Here is a 22683-nt window from a genome sequence, read left to right on the forward strand (position 1 = left end):
AATTTTTTTTTATTTAATTAGATTTCAACAGTATATATGATGCTAGTATTTGTTTTAATATCTTTGAAACAATACCTGAACTTGATCTCAACTTTATTTCGGCCATATCCCGAACCCTATTTTCATTGTCTTTAACGTTTGCATTTAATTCATCGATTTCGTTTCTATTACAATTACTTGATATAATTACCATTATTGGTATACTTCTGTGATTATTCGGATATAATGTTGATGCCCCGTAGTAATCAGCATCCTCTATTGTATTACCATCAATATTGTCCTTGTAAGTATTGACTGTAAAATTTAAAAGTTGTAGGTAAATAGGTATTTCAATTGAAGGAATAGCAAGTTTTCCCTTGATATAAACTTGAGAAAATTTATCCCAAAAGCTTTGAAATTCATGCCTATTCATTTTTTTAGTTGGATACATGAAGCTTGTCAGAATTATTGGAAGCCTGCAATTAACTGTGGTAATTCTTGAACTTTTTTCGAAATTAAAATCTAACTCATTTTTTTCACCGCTTTCACATGTGTATTCCTCAGTTGAATAAATTCGAAGCAACATTGAGATTATTGGAGGATTTAAATAATACCCTTTACAGCAAACATTAACTTTATATTCTATCGTTCTGTCAACTTCAGTGACCACACCTAACACCTTATTTGGAATTTTAGCATCAAGATTTTGACTGAAAGAGTCAAAATCATTTGTAAATGAATTTGAAGACTTGTTTGATTGTTTGTCTTCATATATCACAGAAACTCCTTCAATACTTATTTTCCTTTTCTTTTCTGAATCCTTAAAATTTATACATATAATAGATTCACCTACACCATGTTTGTAATTTCCATGAATAAAAGAAATTGTCAAGCAGTTATTCTGAAATAATATTCCTTTTCTAAGTAAACAAAGGCATAACCAAAGGTTTTTATTCGAAGTCCCTCTTTGTCTGTATCTCTTTACTATGGTTGAAACTAAGATTCCGCTGTTCCTTTGGTTAAGTTCATCAGCTAAAACTTTGCAACTTGTATCATTAAGGGAGTTAACACTTGAAAATTCATCTTCCAGAGGAATGTTTTCGACAATAGGTGTATTTTTGTATTGTGTATTTAAAGAAACTATGTCTAACAATTCAGGTGAATCAAATGAATTTCCTCTGTTACTAACTCCAAGTTTTAGCAACTCAAAAATTTTATTTTGTAAACTTCTATCTGAGTTGCAATAGAATCTTGTAAAAGAGAGCAAAACCATACTATTTATTGAGGAATTATATTCATTCTTCGGATTTTGAGAAAGAAGATCATATATGTTAAGTAGTACACCAACTTGTTCTATTATCGTAATTTTATTAGAAATCATATATCCATACTCACCCAATAAAAAACAGAGCCATCTCATACCTGAGCGTGGAATGAAATTTCCAGTACACTTTCCCCACTTACTCAATAAATTAAAAGCTCTTAATGTTGCAAACTTGTATATGTTCCTACTTGAATTGTTAATTATTTCAGAACTAAGCTCCGAAATATCGATTCTTTTCTCGTTTGAACTGCCATTCTGACCGTTCTCACATAAAATATCAATAACCTCAAAAAGTGTGTTGTCTGTTAATTCAATATTTTCATAAATTGATTCTGAGTATTGAAATTTTTCTAAGAACTGAAAAATAATGTCAATTATCTTAATAGAAACTTCACTTGTTTTTGAGAATCTCTTTGTTAAATAAGAAACAGAAATAAATATCTCCTCAACTAGTGTTTTTGCCTTCCCTGGAAAGAAATAACTATTTTGCACATACGAATTTTTTTTTTTAATTGTATTACCCACTTTTTCTCTTAAGAAACTGTAAATTACCCCATTTAGAATTTCTTTAGATATGAACCTCCAATTTTCATTGTCACAAATATGAGTTAATATATCAAGTAAATTTATGGTTGTATCCTCGTCAATTGAGCAAGTGAACCTAAGCAATGCAAACAAATTTTTCCTTATTGATTCATTGATTATTTCGTTTAACTTTAACTCATTAAGTAGTGAAATTGAAATAGAAGCATAGTCCTTGCTTTCAGTATATAGCAATCCTAACAAGAAATTACTTATTAAGTGGAATATACTATGAGGAAAAGTGAAATTTGTTGCCTTGATAATAAACTTTACCATTTCTACTCCAATTCCTATTATACAGTGAACTTCTATTTCATCATATAAATATTTGTTTTTCATATTATCTTGTAATAATTTAATACACTGAATTGCGTCAAAAAAGACATCCTCAGTTATTTTAACAATCCTGTTAATAACTATATTGTCTTGTTCTAATTTACAAAAACACTGTAAAGTTTCCAAAATTTTCACCTGAAGCCAAAAAGTAGATACATTATGAAACTTCCAATCTTTGAATTCGCCGTATATTCTTATTCTAGACAAAGTAAAAACCAGACTTGGAACCACAAAATTCCATTCCTTAATCAACTCATAATTTGAATTATTTTCTGAAATTTTATCTTTGTTGTCAATTATAATTGAATTTGGGGTTTTTATATTAGATTCCAAGAACATTCGAGAAGCAGAACTGTCAACATCGTTATTTGTAATAACAATAACATTCCTTATCAAATTACATAAAGAAATTAAACAGTCTATATTCCTCTCAAATTGAAAATATAAAATTATTTTGTCTCCCCATTCACTTGCCTTAAGCCTATCAGGGCAACATTGGAATAGCTTTATCAAGCAACAAATTGCTTTTGACCGAATACAATGAAACCCAAATAGTTGTCTTTCTGAAATTGTTTCTGATATTTTTACGATATCAATAAACAAATTTTCTAAAAAGTCAACATTTGGAGTATTGGCTATAAAATTTAATGCAATAGATCCCCTTAATATGTTTTCCATTTTTCTTTTGCTCATTTTATTCGTTATTTTCTTTTTTCTACCATTAAAGTCTAATTTAACTATTGTTTTATCGACAAAAGTTTCGTAATTTTCCAAAGACTCCAAACATATCTTCAAGTCATGTTTCAACGTATTTATTAGTAGCCTTAGTAAATCAACTCTATAATGAAAAATAGTAGAAGCTGCAATAAAACCACAATGTTTGTCCTCAATAAAATTAGAGCCAACAAGTTTTATTATTTCCATCCAACAAAAATCCAATTCATACCCTAAAAGGTTAATATAAACTAACCTCCATATTATTCTGTGCCTTTCCTTTGCAGTGAGCACATTCCTAACTCCCTTCGAGGTTTCACTATGCACACTTAACAGTCCCTTAAGTCTTGAAATTTCAAAATCGATTACATTCATTTCATAAAAGTTAATCAGAACTTTTTCTCTGAAAATTTTCGCAGAAACCACACATTCAAATTGAATTTTTAAGATTGGAGGGCAGTATAAATTACAAGTATAAAATGGCGGCAATACTAATCAATATATGAACCTTTTAACAGTTGTTTTAAAAATCTGTTGAATGTTGTTACTTATTTTTTAATATTATTTCACTAATTTTTTGAATAATTATTTTATATTCTATTAACAACTTAAACTCTGAAATTATTGAACAATAATCATTATTAACAAATAATATGACAAATAGTTCAAGATTTAAATTTGACCGCACACATATCTACTATTAAGCACTTAGATCTAAATGTTTTCAACTTAATATATAAATACAAGAAGTATAAAACCATTTATTTGTTTATTTTCATATATAAACTCAAAAGATTCAAAAATAATTAAGCTCTTAATATCTTAACTAAATCATACATATACTATTTATATTCAAATAAATAATTTAATCATTTTGTTTTTTTAAATATAATATCTTTTTACTTCTTATTGGAAAATTGCATTAATAATTTGATTTAATGAATATTACTTGATAATCGCTTGCAAACTAATCTTAACATTAAATTAACATAAATATATTTCCTAGTTTTTATTTTAATTTTTATTATTGCTTGATATTTGTAATTAGCATAGTGTCTCCAGTAAGACAACTAAAGTTTTCATTAGGTATTTCATTCTACAATTATATGTGGTATTTTTTTAATTATTATTTGTTTTCTGCCTTATATATTTAAACTTTAATTCATTGCGTTTGGAGATTAAGTACATTCTTTCGTATGGATTCAATTCTAATCTCCATAATAAGAGTTTAATTCATATTGTTTTTAAATCACAAATGGTACTACTAACTTTTGTTGTTACTAACGTTAATAAATACAAAAATAATCAAACAGTTTTTAATGTAATAATTAACTTAAAAACAATAATTTCCAATATTAAACATAATATCAACTGCAATTTTTAACTTTGTTATAATGAATCAGAACAATTTTCCCTTATAATAAGTCAAATTTATACATTAATTAATATGAATATTTTCATATATAAATTTGAAGATCATAATAAAATTCTAGGAACTTTTAAGTGTTTTTGCTTATTCTATTGATAAATTTCAAACTACTCAACATCAAATACACCTACCTCCTTCAATTAAAATATTTCATCTTTTATCAAACTCAAAAAGTTGGAGAGGAAAAAATAATTAAGAATTTGTTGCATAAACCGAATATACAACAGATTTAAGAAAAGAGAAGTGATCTTACTAAAAGATCACTTACTCTATCTTTAATCGATCCCAATAAGAACAAATGAAAAAAAATAATTCATAAAAGTAATTGAAATGATAATCAAATCCTACTAAATATATTTAAATTCAACAAAAGTGAAATACCAAAAAACAAACTATTGTTATAAAGAGTGGACCAGACACAAAAAATAGAAGTATAATTTTACCTAGTACATTAATTTAAAAATGAAAATTTAACATTAAGTTCTTATAATAAACAAAATGAAAATTAAATAATAAGTACGATATTATTCATTAAAAAAATCACTGATGATTTCTAAATTGCATCTGTAAATATTTTCTTGTTGATATTACACGAAAATATGTTGGTATTCAATACTGGCTCCTCATCGCGTGGGTGGGATGGCCGAGCGGTCTAAGGCGCTAGTTCGAGGTGCTAGTTTTCGCGGGTTCGAATCCCGTTCCCATCACTTTTTGACATTTTATAATTATTTTAATATAAAACCTGTAGCTATAGCACAAACAAATATACTTTAAGGAATTTCTCTTATTCTATGTTTTCATTTAAGTAATGATATAGATGCTTCTTTCTCTTTAAGTTCTTTTTTTAAATTTATGCAGCACTGCATGTTGGTCCAATGCAGGTTGTTTCATAAGACACTATTGGAGTAGTTATAACTTTTTTGACGCAACCCGTTGTTGTTTTCTCAGTGTTTTCAGGACATCTACTGTCTGGTTTTGTTACAAGTACGCATTCCTTGTTATCAAATAATGTGTATGGGTCATTACATGTCAAGGCGAAAGGTGCATATTCAACGATGTAGCAGGTTCCATCTTGATCTGTAACATACCCAGACGGACAACTTGAAACCACTGGTGTAGTTTCTATCTTCTCACAACCTCCAGATGGGCACACTTTTGGAGAAAACCTTGCACATCTATCTCCTAGAAGTTGACTGTCAGTATTGCAATTCAAGGAATATGGAGCAAATACTTCCCTAGAACAAACTGTAGTTCTTACTAAACTCATTTCCGGAGCAACAACATAATTTTGATGATGGTTATGGTTTCCACCCACATATTCCTGTGTTACGGTGTAATGTTGCCTTGAGTGATGATGTCCAGGATGATGTTCAGATGTCGCTAATGATCTTTTATTTCCTTGCGTAACTCCAGATTCCATTGTATAACCAGGTGGACAAACGAGTTCAGGAGGGAACGTTTTTATCCTTTCACAATCTCCATTTGGACAGACTTTCTCCGTGTATTTTGCACATTTGTCGCTGATAACAATTAAACCTGGAGGGCACGCTAATTCATAATCTGCATATTCGTTTGCAATACACCTTTGACCGCTTCTTTCAAAACTTGGTGGGCAAGAAAGCACAGGTGTAACATAGCTAATCCTCTCGCAATTGTTGTTTGGACATACTTTACTTGTTGATTGTTGACACATATCCCCTAATAACCTAAAACCTTCTGGACACTGGAGTGCATACGGTTCATAAACATTTCTTATACATTGACTAGCTCCACTTGCCTTATGTCCATGAGCTCTGATTGCAACTCCGGCTTGTGGTTTGTAATAACCAGGTGGGCATTCCATAGTTGGTGGTGTACGAACTAATTGTTCACAGTTTCCATCTGGACAAATTTTAACTGTGTGAATTGCACATTTATCACCAATTATTGTATAGTTATCCGGACAAGAAAGGTCATACGGGGTATAAATTTGTTTAATACATTCCTGATTTACCAAACTATTACGATTATTATTTCCATGTGAAATACCTATTCCATCAGTATGTGAATGATGATCACCAACATGTGGTCGTGAGTAACCAGGTGGACAAACCATACTCGCAGGCTTATTTATCAAACGCTCACAATTTCCATTAGGACAAATTTTATTTGTAAATGCAGCACACCTATCCCCCAATAATACAAATCCCGAAAGACAAGCAAGATTATACTCCTCAAAAATGGTTTTTACACATTCTGCAGGTGTAGAGAAATTATGATGATTTCCAGAACCGTGCTTATTTGATGAAATTGCAGTCTGAATTCCATGTGAATTTCTAAAACCTGGTGGACAAGTATAGGATGGTGAAACAGTTATTTGTTTTTTACAGTTACCTTGCAAACAAACTTTTTCTGTTTTATCAACACATTTATCGCCATCTAGAATGAAAGGTAATTCACATTTCAAAATATAGGGAACAGAAATGGTTTTTATACATTCTGTAGAAGCCAAGTTTCTGTGATGATGATGATGGTGATGATGTCCATGATGATGACTTTGAGGTATTGGATTATTTTTATAAGAAACAGTTGGGTATGTTATGACCTCTTGTACCGTTTGAATTTGTTGAATTGGTATCGTTATTTGATTTGAGTGCGAATTTGAATGAATTGTAGGCAAGGTTGGTTTTGAAGATGAAAATCCTGGTGGACATACTAATTCTGCTGGTTCATTATATACACGCTCACAGTTACCATTTGGACATATTTTATCAGAATAAGTAACGCATTTATCTGCTACAAGTCTTGCACCTACTGGACAAATCAGAGTATAAGGAGCATGATCTGCATGAACGCACTTCATTTGTGTGGTTTGCATAATAGACTGTGGTATTGCTACTGAAGCAGGTTGTGAAGTAGTGGTTCCAATTGATATGTAATTATGTCCATGACTATGATATCCATGATGACCATGTCCATGTCTTTGAGAAGAAGATTGAACTGCTACTAAATGTCTATTATGTGAGTGAGTTAATGAGGTTGATATTCCGTTTATTTGATTGTATCCAGGTGGGCATGTCATTGATACAGGTGCAGTGACAAGTCTTTGGCAACTTTCATTCGGACAAATTCTTTCTCTAACCGTTGCACACTTATCACCAACTAAATCATAGCCTGTTGGACATGCTAAATCATATGGCGAATATTTATTTATTTGACAATGTGAGCCTACATCAACCGAACCTGGTGGACATTTGAGTGTTGGTGGTGTTTTTATAAATTTAGCACACTCCTTTGATTTAGTTCCATCTTGGCAAATTGCTTCCAGAGGATAATAATTTGTAAGGATACATTCTTTACCTATTAACTCTGCATTATTTTCACATATCGGAACTGCTGGAACTGAATCAGCTTTTGTACATGTTTTTGGGGTAATTTTTGGGACATCCTCACAAATTGGTCTTGGGGTCTCTTTATGGTGTTGAGTGTGAATATTTGGTACTTGAACAATCGCTGCAACAGGAGTATGTAAATGATTATGAAGATGTGAACCATGATGATGTCCTAAATGTTGAGTTTCTGAAGCTTCAAATAAGGTAGAAGCTTCTTTTGATGCTGCCAATCTTCTAAGTGCTTTAGCATCTGGTGTTCTGCATTCTGTAACATATGTTGTTGTTGAACAATCATATTGACTTCTTTTTACACATTGTTTACCTGTTTCAAGTGAATATCCAGGCGGACATTCCAATACTGGAGAACTAATTGATCTTTCAACACAAACGTCCCCTTCTCTGATACCAACAGGGCAAACATATTGTAAAGCTCCAGGAACTAATCTCGTGCATGAATCCCCATCTAATGCAGATCCTGGTGGACATTCTGGTGTTTTTGGAGTATTCATTGATTGTACACATTGTTGATTTTGTAAAGTAAAACCTGTTGGACAAACAGTGGATGCAGGTGAAAATTGAATACAATCATCACCATTCGGTAAAAATCCTTCAGGACAAATTGCATCTATCATCTTCATTGTAGTACATTGATTTCCTTGTATTGTATATCCGGGTGGACACTCCGGTATAGGTGATGCCTCTTTTATTTGTTCGCATTGTGATCCAGACAATGAATATCCCGGTGGACACTCTCTATTTGGTGCAGAGAATGACGCACAGTTTGCTCCATTATCAATAAAACCTGTTGGACATACCATGTTTATCCTCTCAATTTTTTGACATTTCCCATTTACAAGATTTGTTCCAATAGGGCATTCAGGTTGCGGAGGTGTTTGAGTTGATTGGGTACACTGTTTACCTATGAGTACAAACCCAGATGGGCATTCTCTCTCAGGTTGAGAAAATTGGATACAATCAGGACCGTTATCTAGATAACCTGGTGGGCAAACTGCGTCTACAAGTTCATAAGAAATACAGTTGTTACCTTCCATTATTGTTCCAGGTGGACATTCAGGTGTTCTTGATGCAGTTTCTGTTCTTATACATTGTTTTCCAGAAAGTGAGAAACCTTGAGGACATGTTTTTTCAGGTGCGGAAAACTGTACACAATCTTCACCATTATCAACAAAACCAGGGGGACAAATAGTATCTACCCTTTCTATTGACTGACATTGGTCATCTTTTAATATTGTTCCTGGAGGGCATTCAAATTCCATTGGTGCATTCAAAACCTTAATACATCTATTTCCGGAAAGTAAAAAGCCAGGTGGACACTCTTTTGAAACTGGAGAATATTTCACGCAATCTTTTCCGTTATCTAAGTATTCAGGTGGACATATTGCATCGATTGTTTGTACGGAAATACATGCATTATCCTGAAGAACTGTTCCAGGTGGACAAGATGGCTGAGTTGGTGATGTACTTGTTTGAACACATTGAAGTCCCTGTAAAGTGAAATTCGGCGGACACTCCTTTGCTGGAGCTACATATAATACACATTCATCGCCCGAGTCAGTATACCCTGGAGGACAAACCATATCTATATTTTTTATTACTTTACACTTTCCATTTTCGAAAATGGAATTTGGTGGACAAGATGATTCTAATTCTGTAGAATCAGGGGCCATGCATTGTTGACCCAACAAATTAAATCCAGGAGGACAAATTTTGTTAGCAGGTAAGTATTGAACACACCTATTTCCTTCTTCAACAAATCCTGAAGGACAGACTGTATCTATTTGTTGAATAAGTTTACATGTTCCATTTTCCAATATGGTTCCCGGAGGACACTCTGGGTTTGGTGGTGCGGTATCAGATTGAACACATTGTTTACCTGAAAAAACGAATCCAGGTGGACATGTTTTCTCTGGCATTGTGAACGAGACACAATCACGTCCATTATCAACAAATCCAGGTGGACATACTGTATCAATCATGAGTTTTGAGGTACATTCGTTTCCCTGTAGAATAGTACCTGGTGGACACGAAGGTTGTTGTGGTGCAGTTTTTGTAGTGGTACACTGCTTTCCGGATATTTCGTAACCTGGTGGGCATTGCTTTAGTGGTGAAGTTACGATCAAACAATGGCCTTCGTGATAAATTGCAGGTTCTTCACAAAAAGGCATGGGAGAAACTTGTATCCTCTGGACACAAACTCCATTTTCCATCGAATACCCAGGAGGGCAACTTTCTAGTGGTGTTTCAACATATGTTGGTACTTGACCTTTTGTATGGGGCAATGGGGATGCTACCCCAGGAATGTTTGGTTTTACCTGTGGTGCACCTAAAGCAGTAAGAAACAGTGAAAAAAGTAAAAAAAATTCCTTCATATTTACATGGAAAAAATTTATATTTGAATTCATCAAACACAAAAAATGAGGTGAATTCCAAAATAGTGATTTTATTGTATGGAAAAAATACAAAAATTTGGTGAAGAAACAAAAATTCGAGCACAGAAAAAAATTTCCTGCATGTGAGATATTTTAATACAAACCATTTTGCGTGAATATTTTACTCTTTTTAGAGACAAATAGCAAGTAGATTTTTACTTTAATGCTAAATGAATATTTAATTGTAAAGAAATATAGGTTAGTAGATAATCAACAGTAAAAAGACACTTTAAAATTCAAAAATTATTTTTATTATTTCTTCTAAATATTCAGTTTTTTAATATTAATGATGAAAGTCATAAACTTAGTATCAATTTTTACAATGCCATTTTATTTTATATGGCGCAGATACATTTAACTCTTTATATTTTGAATTAATAATGAGAAAAAATGTATTATTTTTCGGGAGAAGATTTTATTTTCCCGTTATCAAGTTACAAAGTTAGGAAATTCAAACATGAAACTTTTTGTTCTTTTTTGGATTATAACGAGGACACTCTTTTTTCACTTGCCTGTAACTATTTTTCTTTAGGACAGTTTGAACTCGGAAGATCTACTGTAATTCAATTAAATTCCATAAATTCAAAAAAAGTATATATGTTACTCAAATATATCATTTTGAGTGGGCATCCTCCAGATTGGCAACTTTCACCTTCTGTTCCTTCATCTGCGCATTTAATTTTTGCATGCATAAAGGAATTCCGGTTTCTTTTGAAAAATATACATTTTAAAAATGACCCTAGAAATGAATTTGACCTTTTATTAACACAATTAATACTTGAAAACTCACTAACAAATATTAGCTATAATGGGATTAAGGAAATTAGACTATTATACAACATTTTTTTAAATTTAATTACAAAGAATATATCAAAGGATTATTTTTTTATTCATGAATTAAAATTTTTACCAAAAATTTGTGTACCTTCATATTTGAGCAGAATACCTTCATATTCAGTAAAATCAGTCTATTTTTTTAGCGAATGTGAAATGAAACTTCAAGATATTTTATCTTCTAAGAATTTAATAAACGAATTACTTAATTATTCAATATCTTCACCAAAAATATTTGGTTACATTTCTAAACATTTAATGATGGAGAATTTCGGAGTTTCATGTGCTGAAAACATGTCTGTTGGTATGAAAAAGGCTTTAGTGAGTTCTTTAGAATACATTCGTACGAGTATACAATGGATAATATTAAAGTCATGTTTTTCAATTATTATTAATTATGTTGAAAAAAATATTCCAATTCATATTTTGAGGCATAATTTTTTTAAATGCTTGTGTGAGCTTAAATTGGAATATTTATTTTTTACTAATGAAACAAATAATAACGAACATAATGAAAAACCTGACAAAGGATATTCAACTTCATATGAAAAACCACTATCATTTATATTTTCATTTTATTCTTTATTAAATTTTTTCTTAAAATACGATTTGCGTGAAAACATTTTAATAGAATATTTAAAGGATAATTTTGAACTTCTAAAAGGGTATGAAAACATTTGTTATAATAATTCTTTCGTTCCAAAATTGATTTTAAACTTTAAAGGAACAAGGAACAATATTTTTGAGAAAAATTATTTTTTATTTAGGGGAATATGTAAATACATCAGAAATGGTGAATTATCATCAAACAATCCGTTTGATTATTTTGGGAAGTTGTTAAATTCAAATTTAAAAGAAATTTCTTTATTCAATATTGTACTTGACAGTGACAATTCATTGATCCGTGAATACTTTGGTTTCAGTTCTCCATTTGGAATTATTTCTCTAACTAGATTTACACGAAGTGAATTAGATGAACCTTTTTTTAAAAGATTTTTTAATATTAAACTTTTAGATTTTGAAATTTTAGACAATGGGCCAATTTATTGGTGTGAATTTTTAGATTACCTCAAAGTTATGAAATACAGATATGAAGAGGCTTCTGTTTCATTTGCAATGAAAATATTATCAGGAAAAAAACGTGAAAAATACGACTTTGATTTAATGGGAAAATTAAATAAACTTTTTCCCAGTTTTAGATCACTGAATACTTTTCTCGGGTTGAATGAAAATCCAATTTTTAATTGGAAATTAATCAAGAATTTATGGTTACCATTTAGGATACGAGAAACTCAGAATTTTTGTTCAAACGAAAATAAATTATTAACTAATAAATTGGACGAAATATCAAGGCAACTAATAATTTCTATATTGATTACGAAAGGATTAGGATTAAATTACTTGGAAAATGATGATTTGTTTGAAGGTAAAATAAAAATGATTTTTCGAATGATTTCAACAGACAAATCAATAATTCGTTGTTGTATAAATGTTATTAATGAAAGTAATAATAGTGAACGCTTTAAATGGAGATTTATCAAAGAGTTTATTTCTGGGTTAATTTCGCTTCCAATAACAAATGGAGTAGGTGCAAGAGTTTTGATCAAAGAGCGTGATTGCTTAAAGTCTTATTTAATTTTTGAGGAATTATTTGGTATTTTTAACAGAGGCAATTCTATTGATGGATCTATTATGAACATTATTTCTATTGAATTAGGAGGACTAGACTCTAGAATGTTTCATGAAGAGTTAATTTATTCATGTTATTGTTTAACATTGATTTTTTTCGAGAAGTTGAACATTAAAATTTCTCTAGAACACGGGAATTTTACACCAAATTCCTTTTCATTTGTTTTTTTCTATCTATTTATTTGGAGCAACAGATTATATGTTAATAATGGATTAGGGATGCTGAAGATAATCACAAATATATTTGACAAATATTTATCTTTTGTTGAATTTGTTTTGTATTCAATTCCAACAAAGGCACCAAAATACTTCGAAAATAATAATGAATCCTACATTTTTAAGTGGTGGTACAGAGATGTTTTATCTATTCCAATTAAAGCATTTAAAGCAGGGGAATCACTAATTATTGGAAGTAAATCCATGCCTTTTATATATAATATTGTAAATGAGAGAACAAAGCTCAGAAGAGTATATAAAAATACACCCTGGTATTCATACTTACTATACTTCGAAGTAATTAACTGCATTGAAATAGTAAATCACTCAAGTATTGAACATGTTGCACATTTAAACATTATTACCTCTTCTTCTATAAATATTATTAGATTATTACATATTCAAAATTATGAAAAGGTTTTTAATTTGATTTATGAAGATATTAATGTCAACAATGAAGTTATATGTCTTACAATTGACGAAACTATATTTCAAATATTAATACAAAAAATGCCAACATTTGATAAAATTGAAATTATTTTGAGTTTGGTTAAAATAGTTTTGGAAAAAGTAAATGACCAAAAAGTCATAAAATTAGATAAATATTTGTCGATTCCTGGTTTTATGGATTCTTTGGTATTCGTTATGAAAGATATAATATTTTCACCAAAAAACGACATAGAATTTCTTATAAAATTTACACCTGATTTATATAATTTGTGTTTCACAATAGATTATTACGTTTCAACAGGTTCAAAGGATGATGAACACTCATTGATTTTATTAGAAATTCACAAAAAAATTGAGAAATGCGGAGGAAAACTAGTAACATGTTTTGAAAAAATGGTGATTAAGCAGTTGAGAGAGACATTTAATAAATTGAACATTTTTTTTGATTCTGGAATACCCACTTCAATAAATAAATATATATTAGAAATTGAGGCTTTACCAAAACAAGATTCTAATATAAAATCGCACTTAGACTTTATTTCAAGTAAGAAGATAATCACAACAGCTCTTACACAATCAATTTGTTACCTTGCAGAAACATCAAAAACTAAATCGGAAACGTTACTTAATTTCATAAATATTTCAAATATAATAAATCAAAGCTTAAGTACTTTGGATAATTACGGAAACATTAATTATTTATATTCAGTTTTACTTTATATACAATCAATATTAAACGAAATATCCAATTTTTCAGAAAATGCTACCTTAATTCCTATTTTGACACTAAGACCAATAGAAATAATATCATATTCCTTTTTTTGTAAAAATAACATAAATGGAAGCAACAGATTATCAAAATTAATGAATGAAAACTTTTTACACATGATTGTAAGAGCTATTAATAACTTAAAACTGAGTGATGAACCGAATAATATTTCATCTGAAGAATTAGAATTCTTTTATTCTAATTTTGTTTACAATTTTATATCATTTGGATTAATTGTACATAATATTTTACCGATTGAAAATGTAGATTTTGGTTACAAAATTTGGAAATTTGCACTGTACAAAATAAATGGTTTTGAAGGCAATAAAAAATTATTATATAGTTTAATTGAACATAGAATTATGAAATATAAACTTGTAGAAGTAGCTAAAGAAAAAATAAAATTGTCAAATTATTCAAATATATTCAATGGAATAAAAAGTCTTATTTTTACAAATTATCTCAATAATTTTGATAAATGGATAGGTTTAATCAATATTTTATGTAACTTAAAATTAAATAACTTATATGCTTATGGAACATCAATTAATGACATAAATGTGGGATTTGATCTGCTACCGTTAAATTCATCAATAAATATTGTAGTTTTATTGTTGTTATACCAATTATCAAGAAATTTTATCAAGATCGGATCCTTCAAAGAGATTTCTAATATTATAAATGGGTGTAAACTTGTTAATCTAACTTTTTTCCCCTCGTTAGTTTATAACATAGTTATTAATTTTATACATGAATTTGATCCTAATTCGTTGTTAAATTTAATAGATATGACTTTAAAAAATATGACAAGAATTGTTAAATTAAATATAAAATATTTTAATGGGAGTATTGAGTTTATTCAAGATAATATGTTCACAATTTTTTTCATTATAAGAGAGTTTTGCATTGAATATATGAATTCATTTAATGATACGTTTATATGGAGTAAATGGTCGGAGGTTATAAGAAGTTGGACCTCAAAAAAAGGTATTATAATGATAATTAGTTTTTTTATTGAGTTAAATCTATTTAATTTAGCGAAGTTTATTTCTGAAAATTTATTGTACAAGATTATAGAAAAAAATGGAAATGAGGAATTTATAAAAAATATGCTATTTAAATTATCGTCTGAAGATATTGATGAAATAAGTTCAATTTCTAATTTTGAGCACAATAAATTAGTCCTGGAAGTAAATAATGTAATTTCAAGTTTAAGAAATTCTTATATATTAGAGAAGCGTGGTTTTAAGTTAATTAGCATCTTTCAGAGTAAAATTAAAAGTTTTGAAACAATTACAAAATTATTTGATAAAATAAAAAAAGCAGAAGACAAATATCTATTTATTGAAACATTAATTTCCTCTCAATCTATTATTTCTGATATAAATAGAGTCAATGTTTTAAAAACAATTTCTTTATCTTTAAAAATAATAAAAGAATTAAACTCAGAAAAAATAAAAAACGTTTATTTGTACTCTCCTTATTTAATTTTAAGAATATTCATCTTAAAAAAAGACTATAAGGTATTAGACTTTTTGGCGAGAGAAATAGAAGTTTTTTTAAGATCAGATTCGATTCTCTTGGATATAATTGAGGAATCATTTGGGATTAATTCTAAAGAATTGTTATTGAAAGAAAGAATCAAAAATTCGTCAATTTTTGGTCAGGCTAACTTTTACAACTGCTTTAAACTGTTTCCAATTATTAAGGAGGAAGAATTTACAATAGGTTTTGATCCTTTAATTAAGTTAAATACAGTGGATATTTGTTTTAGTATCAAATTACTTTCACTTCTACCAAAAAGTGAAAGCGTTTGTAATTTTGTTTTTAATATCGTCGATAAGCTTTCAGCAAAATTAAACATTTTTTTTAAAGAATACATGTTATTTTACTCATCTGTTAAACACACTCTAAAGGATTCATTTATCTGGATTAAAGAAGAAGGAGTTTTGAAAACAAACACTAATAATTTACATCCGTTTTCTAGATTCAAGAATTCAAGGCAAAGTGCATTTAACAACAATAACTTGATAGGAATTTATCGGGAAAAAAAATATCTAACAAAAAAATATATTGGTACTATTTACAGAGCAAAATCAAACTCTGTGGTAAATAATACAAGTAATTCCCTTTCTACATTAAGAATACATATTAGAAACATAATTAAGTTATTAAGATGGGGGGAAAAGAACTTCGACTGCATTAACTTTTCTATTATCATAAATTCTTTTCCTCTTTTATTCGAATTTTGGTTAAGGATTCCAGGAATGAGTATAAGTTTAAAAGATCTCATATTTACAAAATATGATTTCTTTCTTGATATTATTTCAGTTGACCAAATTGACTTGGCAAAGTCAATTTTAAATTTAAATGCGACTTTTTCCAAGTCAGGTGAGAGGAAGTTATATGAATTTGATAGTGAATTTTTGAGGAAAAGAAACTTGATTTATAATTCAATAGTATTTTCTGATATCAGTTTAAATTTCAATAACTTGATTTTTGGTCAAAAATATAAAAGTAGTGTAATTACAAAAACCAATTCAAAATCAAGAAATGAAATGATATTAGAAATATTTCTAAACAAGTGGAAAGTATCTAAGTTTAAAAATGTGGATATTGAAATATTTGATGAAGACACAATTAATTTGATTGAACATTCTTTTTTATCTAGATTTGGGATATTAAATCTATCCATAATTAGTATTTTTTTAACTTCAATGTCGTGGACTATAAAAATGAAGAATAGTTGTAAAAATAACAAATTTCTTCTTCCTCTAAATTTTGTTAGAATAAATTATGATGTTGATATTATTAAATTATTTGAAGTTTATCACAATACATTTGACTTAAATAGGAAGATTCGCAGGAAACCAATTAATACTGGAGACTTTCTAAAAAAATGGATAAATATTTATACTATTTCTCAACTTTTTGAACCATTTTTTCAGGGGGCCTGTACAAATCAAAATCTCCTAAATTCGGTCTTAGCATTAGAACATATATTAAACATTTTAAAAGGAACTATCTTTTTAGTTGAAAATGAACACTGGAAGGTTTACACTGGAAGGACAACTCCATTAGACCATTATTCCTTTGGGAAAAAGATATCGATTTATAATAAAATGTTAAAATACAATATGATTAACCAACTTCTTTTACACAACAATCAAAACCATATTTCAACTATTAATTCACTTGTAAAATTTAATTTTTGGTGGGAAACAATGGTTTATATTCTAAGATGGAGTTTTGAACTTGGACATTCTAAATCAAGATCTCTTGTAAATAATGATAAAAACGTTTTTTCAAATAATAAAAATGATATAAAATCATTTGATGTACTTTACTGTGAATTGGTTGTTAAGAAGGCACACTCCCTTAATAAACTCGGAGATTTGATGGATGCAATGAATAAAGCTTTACCGTATGGTGGTCCAAGGGCAACAATTACAATTAGAAAATGTAAACAAATTGTTCAAAAATATCTAGAGCATTATGGTGCACTTGAGATGTTATATACATCAATAATCTGTACTGCATTAAATCATGATATTTCACATGCTGTCGCGGGAACAATAGCGATTCATCTTTCTTTAACTAAACATATTAATTTTGATGCAAGAATGGGATATTTAAATCTAGCTTTTCATCATTTTACAGCTGCTAATTGGTCATTAAAAAGAAGACTTAAAATAGGCTCAATTAAAAAACAACAGAAGGCAGGAAATTCGGCGTCAAGTTTTCAAATAATAGAACGGGAATACACAGATGATTCATTTCAAACAACAAACAATACAATTAATTGTGTCAGAAAAATGAAAAATATACTAATAGATTTTATAGGTGATGTTCATATAAATAGCTTAAATATATCACCATGGGGAGGACTTTCTCAAACCTCACTACAAAAAATAATTAAATTAATCGAACTTCAGGAATCGATAAACTTTAATTTAATCAGGGAAAGTTCACAAATATCAATACTGAGTCCAAAATACGAAGATAGAAGAGATACAATCATAAAATTATTTCTCAAGAGCGAATTTCCTCTTGGATTCAAGGCATGTGAAATCCTAGATGTTCCTCTATTAGAGGTTTTGGTGCACACAACAAAGTGTTTAATAGAGTCATATCCAACGAATAAACCCCTTTTGAAATTTATCGATTCGATGAAGCATTGGCTTCCTGTTGATGATGTTGATGCATTGGTTTCAAACGCAGTAAATGTTTGGATTTCAGAAAAAAGAATTAATCTAAACCTAATGGAAGGGAATGATAAAAGAAGCATAATTGAACTCATTAATAAATTTGAAAATTCATTGAGTAAAAGGGAGGCTTACAATATGATAAATATAAGTAAAACCATAGTGTTCCCAGAATAGTCTAATATAATTTACCTTTTAGTGGTATTTGGCAAAAGAAACAGTGCAAGACTGTACAAAATGAGTGCTGATGGAAGTTGGTAAAGAAAAAAATCACAACAAAAAATGAATAATGATAAAAACATATTTTTAGCCTTATCCATTATTGATCTTTCCTTAATCAAGTGTTTGCATTTATCGCAGTAAACTTTATTTCCATAGATATTTTGTTTTTGAGACCCTTTTTGGCACTTAAAGTTTTGAGAAAAACATTCCGAGTTATCCTTTGGTTGTTTTCTCATTGAGTGAGCAAATTTACCAACCGTTTTTGGAACAGTACTTATAACATCTTCATTAAAATACATTTTTGGAGTTAAGTGAGCTTCGCTTCCAATTCTTGTAAATTTAAGAAAAGATTTAGAATTAAAATTTTTCACAGGAGTTTCTATTAAACTGTTTTTTAAATGATCATGTTCAAATTCAAGGTTTTGAGTTTCAACATTAATAATTTTATCATCCGCTTTTTGTAATTTAAGCAAAAAATCGATTTCATTTTTCGAAGGGGACAAATATTGATTAAAACTACTATTTATTTCATCCTTTTTTCTCCTGAATTGCTCAGGTGATTCAGGTAAAAATAAACCCATATTTTTATAAGAGTTATACACTTTATTTGTATTTACCTATCTTTAACCCTAATTTCTAATTAAGTGGGGAGGGGGGAATAAAAATAAAAAAAAATCTTCAATAGCTCCGGTGTTATATTTTGTTATTAAATTCGAGATGATGAAAAAATAGATATTTATTTTCCCACTTCCTACCCTTTACTGGTAAACACACTAGTCCTAATGATGGTTATTATTTCATTTACATATTTTAATAAACTTACCTGGACCTTCATTAGACCTGATCCAATATTTACCTCTTTTTGGTTTCTCTCTACCATTTCTCAACTTTCTATCTGTTAGAAGCAATTCGATCTTTTAAGGTTACTAAATTAAAAAATATTTCCCTCTAAACTTACTTTTGAAAATAGAGATATTAGTGCCATCTCTACTTTTAGCACACGTTCTCCGATATTGACTATATTGAAGCCGTTTTTAACAAAATCTTCAAGTTCATTTGAAGTCCAACCTCCTTCTGGTCCAATAGCGAGAAGGACGGGTCCGTCATGGCTTTGTAACCCAATATCAGTTATTTTTTTATTTCCTGAAACGTCACCCACAATTCCAATGGCTTCGTTAGTTGAAAAAAGAGTTCTGTTTAATTGTTTATCTCGATGTTTTGGTTTAGTATGTATAAAACTTACTTTATATGTTGAATAAAAAAAGACCAAGAGGCATATACATGGATTTCAGGACATAGTGTCGTGCAAGATTGTTCGAGAGCAAGTTGAATTATTTCATCTATTGATTCTTTTTTCATCTTAGAGGAGTTTAGATATGATTTTTCTGATTTAGTTGTACATACAAAAAAAATCCTCCCTGTTCCAACAGTTGTTGCAAATTGGAGCACCTTCTCAAATACCTTTGGTCTTGGAAGTGCAACAATTAAGTCAATTAGTGGGTACTCGCCAGTATAGGGGTCTTTGTGAAATGGACTGTCGAGTTTAATTATCACAGAAGATTTTAAAGTATTTATCACATTAATTTCCGAGATAGATTTACGCTCTTTGTTTTTATTGTTTATTATATCACTAATTTGCTCAATTGATTCATTTTTTTTAGATATGTCTAAGCCGTATTCCTGTAAATTGTTCGATATACTTATTACAGTTGCAGTTCCTTTGCCTGAGTTTTTTACTCCTACATTTAATTTAGAGCCTATTTTAACTTCTAAAACTGCAATACAATGGTTCGATTGACGGGTGGACAAAGATACAGTTAAATCGTCATTGATATCTTTTGAATCAATTATAATAAGATTCATTTTGAAAAGTGACTATTTCAAGGCCGCCTTATAACGTAATCTAAATATTTTTTCTTTGAAATGCTAAATGTTTCAAATTCGATATAAATTTTGAGTAACAGAAAAGCTAATTAGTAATTATGAACAAAGAGAAGATATTAAATATAAAGAAACTTAATATTATAAAAAGTAAATTAATAAAAGTGATTATTGACGAGAATATTTGTAACATGTAGTTGATAAATGAAAACTAGTTAAATAATAATTATTCTCTAAAAATTAATTATAAGATAGAATTATTAGATTTGTGAATATTTTTAAGTGTCAAATGTTTATAATAGTTTAAGGAAAGATTGTTTCAATTTAAAATGTAATATAAGTCAGTAAAAAATAATCAAAGGCATAGTAATCTATTTCTTCACTATAGAATACATAATAATTCTTTATTCGTTCACAAAATTAGGATAAGATTAATAATAAATATTTGGATTGCCTAAGATATCTACCAAAATCATTTAGAATATCTGAGTTAAACTATTTCATTTAAATTATTTATGCTCGAGTGTGTTGCACACTTGAAAAAAATTCAATAAGAAAAAAGAACGCTAACACTGTAAGCGTATTATGTGGAAATTTGTAGAAGAAATAAAGGCCAAAACAGATTTTATTTTTGGTGGAACAGGAGGAATAGTCTGCTGTGCTATTTTTGGAGGTATTTTTTTCTTTCTCAGAAAATACTTACCACATCCATCTGAATTCTTTCCATTTAATTGGCTTTCGTTGAAGCTTGGAATTCATAAACATGAAAATTTAAAAATAATTCTGGATATTTTTGATATTTTTGAATTACAAGAACATGGAAAATATTCTCTTAGAATAAAATGTGGCAGAGAAACAGAAGAAACATTGGTTTCAACATCGACGGAGAGCACAAATGACCAGTTAAATAATATTAAAATGTTTAATTGCTCTTGGGGAGAAAAATGCGTTATTTTTGTGAGTCAAAGAGAGGATTACTTATTCTTAGAATTAGTTAGTCACGGTACTTTTACTAACTCTGTTGTGGGTGAGTGTAAGATAGGAATAATGGACATTTTTGAAGCGAAATTCCCAAAAAGGGTCACATATAGCGTTCAAAAAGGAAGGAAGTACATTGGAAAAGTAGTGCTCTCATTTTATAGAATTTCACCAAACATTTTTGTTGATGAAACTACACCTGTTATATTTCAAGCTATGATAAATTTACAAACTGATGCCGATATAGCAGGGAATAAAAATATCTGTGCAAATCTCGATAAGATGTCTGAAAAAGAGCAATTAATATTTTTCTCAAAAGCTTTACAGGGGAATTTATATTACTTGGAGAATGGTAACAATGGTAGGTTAAATATTTTGCCAAAATAGAATAATTCACTGTGTTTTAGATAAAACGAGGATTTTTTACTTCAGAGCGGTAGAAGTTACATTAAATAGGTAGGTTACTAAAAAAAATGGCCAGAAACGTCCAACTATTGTTTAGGTGGGAATGGTGCTATTGGATGAATGAAGGGGACTATTTGAAGGGTACTAATAAACTCGGAAGTTATTCATTTCTTGCAATGAGTGTAGTTATTCCTGATAAGTTTGACAAAAATATGTTTTATATAAAGTACCACGATTTTTATGGAACTCATGATCTATTTTTTAAAACTGTCGATATTGACCGCGACATTTGGTCAGAAGGCATCTATGAATTTATTGATAGAGTAAGTTTTCGTTTCATTCCTTAAAGAATTTGTAATATTCAACAAACAATTACTTTAGCTGCGGACATACCTAGATCATATAAAGGAATGCACACCAAACCTAGGCCCAATACTCAATTCAGATTTGCATAGAAAAGGTGAATCAGAACAAGAGGAGATAGGAGAAAACAGTGAGCTTATAATCAAGAGGACGGAAAAGGAGAAGATAGACGAAGATGCAATTCCGAATAAGAGTAACAAGAGGACCGTGAAAAAATATAGCTTAGACAAAGTTAATCAAATAAAGGAAAATAAGTTAAATTCACCAGCCTCAATAAAAAGAATGATAATGGAAGTTGCACCAATAAAGGGGGAAGAGGTGGAATCGCTCGTCGGAAATGTATAAGTATCTTTGAATTTCTTTGACTCATGTTAACAAAACTTAAGTCAGCATCTTCAAATCAGATACTATCTAGCAAGTTAAGTCTTAATCATTGTCAAATGATTCATAAACACTCTGCTCAGACAGGGATAACCTTTAATACTC

The 22683-nt window shown here is 29.4% G+C and overlaps 5 protein-coding genes across 5 annotated transcripts; 2 read left to right on the top strand and 3 right to left on the bottom strand.

Moving 5' to 3' along the window:
• Positions 1-13: 13 nt before the first annotated feature.
• Positions 14-3310, bottom strand: FG386_000288 (adapter-related protein complex 2 alpha 1 subunit; the record flags this gene model as incomplete). The annotated part of the gene is made up of 1 exon (XM_067339638.1): positions 14-3310. The coding sequence occupies one exon, from the start codon at positions 3308-3310 to the stop codon at positions 14-16; it is 3297 nt and encodes a 1098-aa protein (XP_067196334.1).
• Positions 3311-5214: 1904 nt separating this feature from the next.
• Positions 5215-10125, bottom strand: FG386_000289 (uncharacterized protein; the record flags this gene model as incomplete). Its single annotated transcript, XM_067339639.1, has 1 exon — positions 5215-10125. One exon carries the CDS (start codon positions 10123-10125, stop codon positions 5215-5217), a length of 4911 nt encoding a protein of 1636 aa, XP_067196335.1.
• A 450-nt stretch (positions 10126-10575) lies between these two features.
• On the top strand, positions 10576-18525 carry FG386_000290 (uncharacterized protein; the record flags this gene model as incomplete). Its single annotated transcript, XM_067339640.1, has 1 exon — positions 10576-18525. The coding sequence occupies one exon, from the start codon at positions 10576-10578 to the stop codon at positions 18523-18525; it is 7950 nt and encodes a 2649-aa protein (XP_067196336.1).
• An 11-nt stretch (positions 18526-18536) lies between these two features.
• On the bottom strand, positions 18537-20433 carry FG386_000291 (uncharacterized protein; the record flags this gene model as incomplete). The annotated part of the gene is made up of 4 exons (XM_067339641.1): positions 18537-19171; positions 19394-19484; positions 19529-19763; positions 19814-20433. 4 exons carry the CDS (start codon positions 20431-20433, stop codon positions 18537-18539), a joined length of 1581 nt encoding a protein of 526 aa, XP_067196337.1.
• Positions 20434-21036: 603 nt separating this feature from the next.
• FG386_000292 (putative transmembrane protein) lies at positions 21037-22542 on the top strand (the record flags this gene model as incomplete). Its single annotated transcript, XM_067339642.1, has 4 exons — positions 21037-21790; positions 21837-21885; positions 21932-22157; positions 22243-22542. The coding sequence occupies 4 exons, from the start codon at positions 21037-21039 to the stop codon at positions 22540-22542; spliced, it is 1329 nt and encodes a 442-aa protein (XP_067196338.1).
• Positions 22543-22683: the final 141 nt, after the last annotated feature.

This window comes from Cryptosporidium ryanae, assembly GCF_009792415.1.
Source record: "Cryptosporidium ryanae isolate 45019 chromosome Unknown contig_13, whole genome shotgun sequence".
NCBI classification, from domain to species: domain Eukaryota; phylum Apicomplexa; class Conoidasida; order Eucoccidiorida; family Cryptosporidiidae; genus Cryptosporidium; species Cryptosporidium ryanae.